General features: G+C 39.5%; 1 protein-coding gene across 1 annotated transcript; it reads left to right on the plus strand.

Annotated features, from left to right (window-relative positions):
• The first annotated feature begins 433 nt into the window (after positions 1 to 433).
• On the plus strand, positions 434 to 2,745 carry LOC140587573 (uncharacterized). Its single transcript, XM_072708825.1, has 3 exons — positions 434 to 1,252; positions 1,342 to 1,487; positions 1,594 to 2,745. The coding sequence occupies exons 1-3, from the start codon at positions 1,015 to 1,017 to the stop codon at positions 2,284 to 2,286; spliced, it is 1,077 nt and encodes a 358-aa protein (XP_072564926.1). The 5' UTR covers positions 434 to 1,014; the 3' UTR covers positions 2,287 to 2,745.
• The last annotated feature ends 5,894 nt before the right edge of the window (positions 2,746 to 8,639 follow it).

Raw genomic sequence — 8,639 nt, forward strand, 5'->3', positions numbered from 1 at the left:
AATAAGGAAAAATAAAATAAGGAACAAACATATGTACCCAAATACAAAAACATAAATTATAGTCAGTGTAGACAACATTAACTCTACACGAGACAATATATGAATATGAATTTGAAACATTTTCTTGGCATATTTGTTTTAAATTAACATTTTTATCTTTCCGCGAAACGATATAGTACGACGTGACTAACATTTTAAACATACAAGTAGTAGCGGCTATGCATTATTACTTTGGAGCGGTTATTATTTGAAAAGAGCGGTTATTATTTGAAAAGAACGAACCTGCAAATGTCTCAACTGACCAATCAGAATCAAGCATTCCAGAGAGTCGTGTAATAAGCGGGATAATGTACAGGCAGCCGGTAGTTATCGCGAAATAAGCCCCTTCAGTATGATACAAGACTCTCCGCTTCTTGTATCACACTGTCGGGGCTTATTTCGCGATAATTACCGGCTGCCTGTACATTATCCAGTTTATTACACGGCTACTTGCCACATAAGGAAAAAAACTGGACATGAATATCAGAATAACTTTATTGTCATTGTAACAAGTACAACTAAATTAGGTGCAGTCCCCATGTCGGACATAGAGAATTATATAAATAAGGAAAAATAAAATAAGGAACAAACATATGTACCCAAATACAAAAACATAAATTATAGTCAGTGTAGACAACATTAACTCTACACGAGACAATATATGAATATGAATTTGAAACATTTTCTTGGCATATTTGTTTTAAATTAACATTTTTATCTTTCGGCGAAACGATATAGTACGATGTGACTAACATTTTAAACATACAAGTAGTAGCGGCTATGCGTTATTACTTTGGAGCGGTTATTATTTGAAAAGAGCGGTTATTATTTGAAAAGAACAAACCTGCAAATGTCTCACCTGACCAATCAGAATCAAGCATTCCAGAGAGTCGTGTAATAAGGGGAGGTTAATGGCATGTCCCAGCAGTATATATATTGGGGTGTTTTGCATGTTTTTCTAATTGCTTTTTCGACATGGAGACTCCAGCGAAGAAAATGAGGATGGACACAGACGTAGTCAGTGGCTATATCCACTCTATCTCAGCATTAAAATTCACCACTAAAAACAGAGGTTTTTTTAATGCTGTACTACAGACTGGACGTGAAGAATTTCACGATGTGACCATCTTCAGTCCGAGAAAGCGTGCGCTGTTCAGCCAAGCTTCAGATAATGGCACGGCAATACGCCTGACACATGTCAGAAAGGCTTTGAGTAAGTATTGCTTTACAGAGCACAGTTTTCCAGGACATGGTTGTTACTGAGTATGTATTAATGTCTGTTGGGTTTTTTTTTTTTGGTAGGTTTTAAAGGCACGTCTGACTTCGACGTGATGGGGAACCAGTTGACCGAGCTGTCTGTAACGAAGGTGACGTTTCCTTTTCGGAAACCTGCAGCACCCGTTAGGCAGACACTGGTTGATGTCACAGCTCTGCCGGCAGGCAAGAAGGTGCGTTTAAGAATAAGTTTGCAATGACAATGTACACCTTTTGTAAAATTTCGCTATTTCTGGATGAGAAGTTTAGAAAAGTAATGACTGGTGTTCATTCCTATAGGTGCCTTTGGTGAAAGCCAAGGTCGTGGCAGCGTCATTGCAGAAAACTGTAAGCATTAGAGGCAGCGACAAAGAGGTGAAGAGATTCACAGTCTTTGATGGAACTGCCCAGATGAGTCTTTGCGTTTGGGAGAGACTGATCCATGACGTGGAGGTTGACTCATCTTACGTCTTTACGGAGCTTTCGACTAGAGTTTTTGAAGGGAAAGTGGAACTAACAACAACCGTAGAGAGCATGATTGAGAAGATCTGCGATTTGGATGTGGGAGACGCGGACGCTGTACAAGAAGAGGAATCGGTTGTGACGGTGAAGGCTTCCATATGTGGAGCTGAGATTAAGGCAAGCCTGAAGTGTGCCCTGTGTGGAAGCCGGCAGGATACTTGGGACAGCCAGAGCAGGTTTGCACGATGCCAGAGCTGCAGGATGCTGCAGAAATCGGGGGCATTTTCAAAAGTATTACGCGGAACTTTAAAAGTGAAAAATGATGACGGCGCAGATTATACATTGACTGTCGGACACTGTACTCTGGTGGACTATTTAAAACGACGGAATATAACATCATTAATGGACAAAGAGGAAGCTATTGAAGAGCATCTTCTTTTTGAGGAATGCCTTCAGTTCTCTTTTGACGACGAATGCAACGTTTCTTCTATTGTAGACATTGCAGATAGCGCAGTCCCTTCGTCTAGCTAGAGATGTGATGACTCGCCGGAGTAGTTTGTTTTGTATTAGCGTGATCTGTTTTTAGTTTAATATGTTTGTTGTGTTGCTCTGACAGTCTGAGCGTGAAGTTTTGATGTTTTTTGTATAAAGTTTGTGTAAATAGCAGTAGTATATGACTACTTGTACTGTACATTACTGTTGCTGTGAGCGTGACGTTTTGAAGTTTTTTGTATAAAGTTTGTGTAAATAGCAGGTGTATAGGGCTACTTGTACTGTACATTACTGTTGCTGTGAGCGTGAAGTTTTGAAGTTTTTTGTATAAAGTTTGTGTAAATGGCAGTAGTATGGGACTACTAATTGTACTGTACATTACTTCTTGTTTGACCTATTTGTTTGTGACATGACAGTTTGTATTACATGAGAAGGGCGAATTCGGTTGTATTTTGGTTTGTGTTTTATGTGTTATAAAGTAAAACCACGTCAAATTGACTGTGAATGTTTCATGTTTTTGAAGTTGTTTGGGTTTAAAGGCAAATCGTACTATGGGAATGTTTGTTTGTGAACTTCATTATGATTTAAAATGTTCTATTTATTGAGAGGAGAGCATATACATACTGTATGTAGCCAAATCGACCTCTCATGAAAATATACTGTTCATTTGTATAGCTCATTTTCATAACATTAAATTGTGTCAAAGCCCGCATTTTCTGAGCTAATGAACAGTGCAGGCGATTTGCTTAATTGTATTTTGTTAGACTACACTTATTACAAGCTTGCCAAATATGTTAGTTTCACAGTCTAATATATCAGAAAATGTTTGTAGTTTAGAATATGTAATTACAACATATTGACACACATTCGCCGACAGGGGGACGTGTTTTTACGGTTCTAATTGGCTGCCGTACTGTACGTGACCGCTTCCAGGTGTCCGCTATACAAGGCTTGTATTTTAGATTTTGCTGCTGGCGTTGCAAGAGGTAAGTGTATTTGTAATATTGTCTGACGGCAGATCTTTTTAACTGTAGTTTGTTTACGATTTGGTGTTTTCTGTTTTTAGATGGTTTAAGTTGTGCTAAGGTTTCTTTAGTATCATTCTCAGTTCAGTCTTGGTTTTACAAAAGCAATTAATAATCGCTGGGAAGCGTTTATTAAATACGCGTGTCTGTCGTACAAATCGATTGTAGGTTTGCGACCGAAACTAAACGCATAATGCAGTCCAGTTTTAATGTTTTAGATAGGCGTACCTCAGTTTTAAATAAATAAACTTTATTTTCGTTTACTAACATTTAGCCCGGACTGCCTACAATAAGACATGTTATCGGGTTAAGCAAAAACGAAGCATTCTGAAACAGCCAGGCGATGTTTGAAATCTTGATGTTTTGAATCCTTCTGTGTTATTAAAATTCGATTAGTAGTTATTGTTTACAACAAGGGATTTACCGCAAACGGCACGCAAATGATTGCTTTTTGGTCAGTGTCGGAGTTGTACTTTATTACTTTTTTAATTGGGTTATCATATGCTCTTTGTCAGCCGAAGGTGTTTTTAGTTGTATGTTAAAGGTTTGCTGCTATATGCTTTAAGAGCTAAGTCTGTGGAATTTATTAATTTAGACTAAACTAACTTCATAAAGGGATAAACTGGTTAAGCATTAATTGGGCATAGGCGAAGACGCCTTTCTCTTGTTTAAGCTCAGTAGACATTCGCCGACAGGGGGACGTGTTTTTACGGTTCTGATTGGCTGCCGTACGTGACCACATTCCCCCGCCATAGCAAGGCTTGTCTTTTTGATTTTGCTGGTCGCGTTGCAAGAGGTAAGAATATAGGCTATGTAATATTGTCTGACGACACATCTTTTTAATTGTAGTTTGTTGACGACTTGCTGTTTTCTGTTTTTAGATGGTTTAAGTTGTGCTAAGGTTTTTTTTAGTATCATTCTCAGTTCGGTCTTTGTTTTATAAAAGCAATTAATAATCGCTGGGAAGCATTTATTAAATACGCGTGTCTGTCGTACAAATCGATTGTAGGTTTGCGACCGAAACTAGACGCATAATGCAGTCCAGTTTTAACGTTTTAGTAGTTTTAGAGCGCCTGTTATTACTTAGGTATTATCTGCGGTTTAATTGACTATAGGCCTACTCGGTGAAGACTAAAAAGCGGGCAAACAGTGAAATATAGCCATGAATATAAATAGTTTTACGAACGGCTGCGGTCAGTTTCAGAAAGCAGCATTTCCTCTTTCGCTGGATTGCTTGTTGTTGGATTTTAGATAGGCGTACCTCAGTTTTAAATAAATAAACTTTATTTTCGTTTACTAACATTTAGCCCGGACTGCCTACAATAAGACATGTTATCGGGTTAAGCAAAAACGAAGCATTCTGAAACAGCCAGGCGATGTTTGAAATCCTTCTGTGTTATTAAAATTCGATTAGTAGTTATTGTTTACAACAAGGAATTTACCGCAAACGGCACGCAAATGATTGCTTTTTGGTCAGTGTCGGATTTGTACTTTATTACTTTTTTAATTGGGTTATCATATGCTCTTTGTCAGCCGAAGGTGTTTTTAGTTGTATGTTAAAGGTTTGCTGCTATATGCTTTAAGAGCTAAGTCTGTGGAATTTATTAATTTAGACTAAACTAACTTCATAAAGGGATAAGCTGGTTAAGCATTAATTCGGCATAGCGGCGAAGACGCCTTTCTGAGGCGGACATTTTGTTTAAGCTCAGTATAGACATTCGCCGACAGGGGGATGTGTTTTTAGGGTTCTGATTGGCTGCCGTACGTGACCGCTTCCCCCCGCCATAGCAAGGCTTGTCTTTTTGATTTTGCTGCTAGCGTTGCAAGAGGTAAGAATATATGTAATATTGTCTGACGACACATCTTTTTAATTGTTGTTTAAATTGTTGTTTGTTGACGATTTGCTGTTTTCTGTTTTTAGATGGTTTAAGATGTGCTAAGGTTTTTTTTTAGTATTCTCAGTTCGGTCTTGGTTTTATAAAAGCAATTAATAATCGCTGGGAAGCATTTATTAAATACGCGTGTCTGTCGTACAAATCGATTGTAGGTTTGCAACCGAAACTACTAACATTTAGCCCGGACTCCCTACAATAACACATGTTATCGAGTTAAGCAAAAACGAAGTATTCTGAAACAGCCTGGCGATGTTTGAAATCCTTCTGTGTTATTAAAATTCGATTAGTAGTTATTGTTTACAACAAGTGATTGTCAGCCGAAGGTGTTTTTAGTTGTATGTTAAAGGTTTGCTGCTATATGCTTTAAGAGTTAAGTCTGTGGAATATTAATTTAGATTAAACAACTAACTTTATAAAAGGATAAGCTGGTAAAGCATTAATTCGGCATAGCGGCGAAGACGCCTTTCTGTGGCGGACATTTTGTTTTCGCGGCAGACATTTTCTTTACGCTCAGTAGACATTCGCCGAAAGGGGGACTTGTTTTTACGGTTCTGATTGTCTGCCGTACGTGACCGCTTCCAGGTCTCCGCTATAGCAAGGCTTGTGTTTTAGATTTTGCTGCTCGCGTTGCAAGAGGTAAGAATATATGTAGTATTGTCTTTGTGCCATTGCACTACTAAGAATGGTACAGTGCAAAATCTGTCTGTACGTTTATGGGAAGTTTATCATGCAGCTGCATATACTAATGAAATGTATGTACAAATGCACCTGTCAATCATTAACTGATGCATGTTGTCTTTGTAGACTGAAGGGCTGTGATATCACAGGAATCAAAAGTAAATATTTTTAGGGTGATGTCTATCAGCAATCGTGTTTGAGGTTTTCTTAAGTTGAATAACATTGAAAGGTATATCAACTTTACATGGTGTTTTCAATGAAGGTGACTGTTGGCAAATGTTTATGAAATGAAACTTGTGTGTCACTTTTCTCTGCAGAGTTGTGCTGGACTGCCACCCTTGAGGAGAAAGTGATATACGGTATGCTTTGTGTACTTAGACAACATACACTGACATACACTGTGTGCAGAATTAGGCAAGTAATATTTCCGGAGATATTTCTTGCCAACAGTTGGGCAGAATTATACATTCTGAAGTTTTTCTTTTGCTCTAAGTAAATGTACTTAGAGAAAATGTTACATTATAGTTTCACAAAGGAAAATAAAAGAAAAGCACTTCTGTGGGCACAATTATCAAGCAATCAGAAACTAAGTGGATTTTTTTCACTTAACTATCAACAGAAATAATAATGAAATTGTCTGAAGTCTATATAAGGAACAACGAACGTCACCAAGTTTATTGTCCTGTATCGTCACCTTTATTCTGAATGACCATCATCAGCCTGTTTGCCATTGAACCACCGAAGTCTTTGTTTTGATCCTGTCTTATATTAGCCACGTCAGCTAGGACCGTGTCCCAGATGCTGATCTGAGAAGTGTCCTGCTTGCTTGGTAAATCTCATACTTCACTCGGGCTGTGTAGCTCTTAATGGGCGTTGAGTCAGGCGATGATGACAGCCTGGTCATAAGTCAGTGACCTTTTTTGTCTAATCTATGGAATACTTTGATGCATGGGAAGGGGCACTGTCTTGCATGCATATCAAGGAGACAGGCACTGTTGTGCATGAATATCATAGGAAGGGGCAGTGTTCTGCATGCATGTCATAACATTTTTGAAAGCTGCTGAAATTTCCTCTAGAAATTGGCAGTAGTTAATTTTATACCACCTGGAAGTCTGAAAGAGCCAACAAGTTCATCACTGATAACTGCAGCCCACACCATCACTTCTCCACTGCCCTGTGGGTGCTCGAAGAAGATGACCATCCATGGACCTATCCATCTGCTACAAGAGTCACTCTCACCTCATCTGATTTTTTTCACAAAACCTTTATAAAATCATTCTTGACATGTCTGTGTGCATTCTTGACTTTTTAGCTTGCATACCTTTATTGCGTAGAGCTTATATTACAGCAATTCTGATCCTAGTGATTTCATGTAACACACTACAAAGTGCTTCCAGAGCGTTCAGATTGCAGTTGTTAAAAGTGGTGGCATTTGATTCTAAAGTCTTCTTTTTAATTGAACACATAACTTTGGCAGTTATTTTGTTGCCTCGCTATATGCTGCTTCCATCCTCTTTGTGTGTTGCCCACAAAACAATCAATTGTACAATAATTATGTTTTGAATGTTTAGCAGGTTTGGTTATTTCGACTGGCACTTTAATATTTTGATTTTCTTCTGTCTGCAAGGTGCTTTTCTGGCCCATTTCAGTAATCATAAACATGCTTCATTCTGCATAGGAAAGTATGTTTTCCTGTTATCAAAACAAAGTACTCAGATCAAAAACCAAACATTTTGCCATTTTTAAACATTCTGTTTTAGGTTCATCTGGACTGAAAACATTGGTCGACAAGATACAAATAAAGTACATGCCTAATTCTGCACACAGTGTACATATCACAAACGTGGGTCAGTTAGTGTTGAGGTGAAACTTTTGTGTGTAATGCAGATGTGACAGGTAAGTGTTTTGTCTGATTAAAAAAAAAACATAAGTCATGAGGCATATTTATTTTAGGATAATGAGTGTAATGGTTAAAATTCAGTTTGTAGGTTGTGTAACTTCCAGACAGTTGCTGAGTCAGCTGCATCACTGACTTACTGTAAGTGGTGAGAAAGCTGTTAGTGGAACTGCTCCTGATTGATGTGCACTATGTATACACATTTGATGGCTTTGTGACAACATCAGTGCAAAGTACAGTTGCAAGCAGGTGTGCTTCTCCCCCCCCCCCCCCGTTCATCTGCAGATGCCTCGCACAAAGGCTTCCCGGCGTTCCGCAGCAGCGAAGAAGAGGCTGTTGGACCGGCAGCGAGCTCCTGATAGTTTTGATGTGGCTATGACTGATGACGGGGTTAACCCGTTTCCCCCCTCTCGGAATACCAAAACGGCGATGACTGTGACTAATCGGACGAGCCACAACCAACGGACTGACCCCGCTGCTGCTGCCGTCCATGTCGTGGCTATGACTGATGACGGGGTTAACCCGTTTCCCCCCTCTCGGAATACCAAAACGGCGATGACTGTGACTTTCCTGACGAGCCACGACCAACAACCTGAGCAGGCCGCACAGCAGCGGCCTGTGTCCGTCATGGCTATGACTGATGACGGGGTTAACCCGTTCCCCCCCTCTCGGAATACCAAAACGGCGATGACTGTGACTTTTCCGACGAGCCATGACCACCGGGTTCCCGCCCTGGGTGCCATTTGTAGGACCGTCGACGAGTTCTGTATGCCTTTTCTTGATAAAGATAAGGCAAGGACGGACGAGGTACTGCAGCCCCCTCATAAAAGAAAGGCTGCAAAGTGGACTGACCCCAAAAGTGAACCAGAATGTGAACCAGCATGCGAACTTGAAACA

This window comes from Paramormyrops kingsleyae, unplaced genomic scaffold (genome assembly GCF_048594095.1).
Source record: "Paramormyrops kingsleyae isolate MSU_618 unplaced genomic scaffold, PKINGS_0.4 ups367, whole genome shotgun sequence".
NCBI lineage: Eukaryota > Metazoa > Chordata > Actinopteri > Osteoglossiformes > Mormyridae > Paramormyrops > Paramormyrops kingsleyae.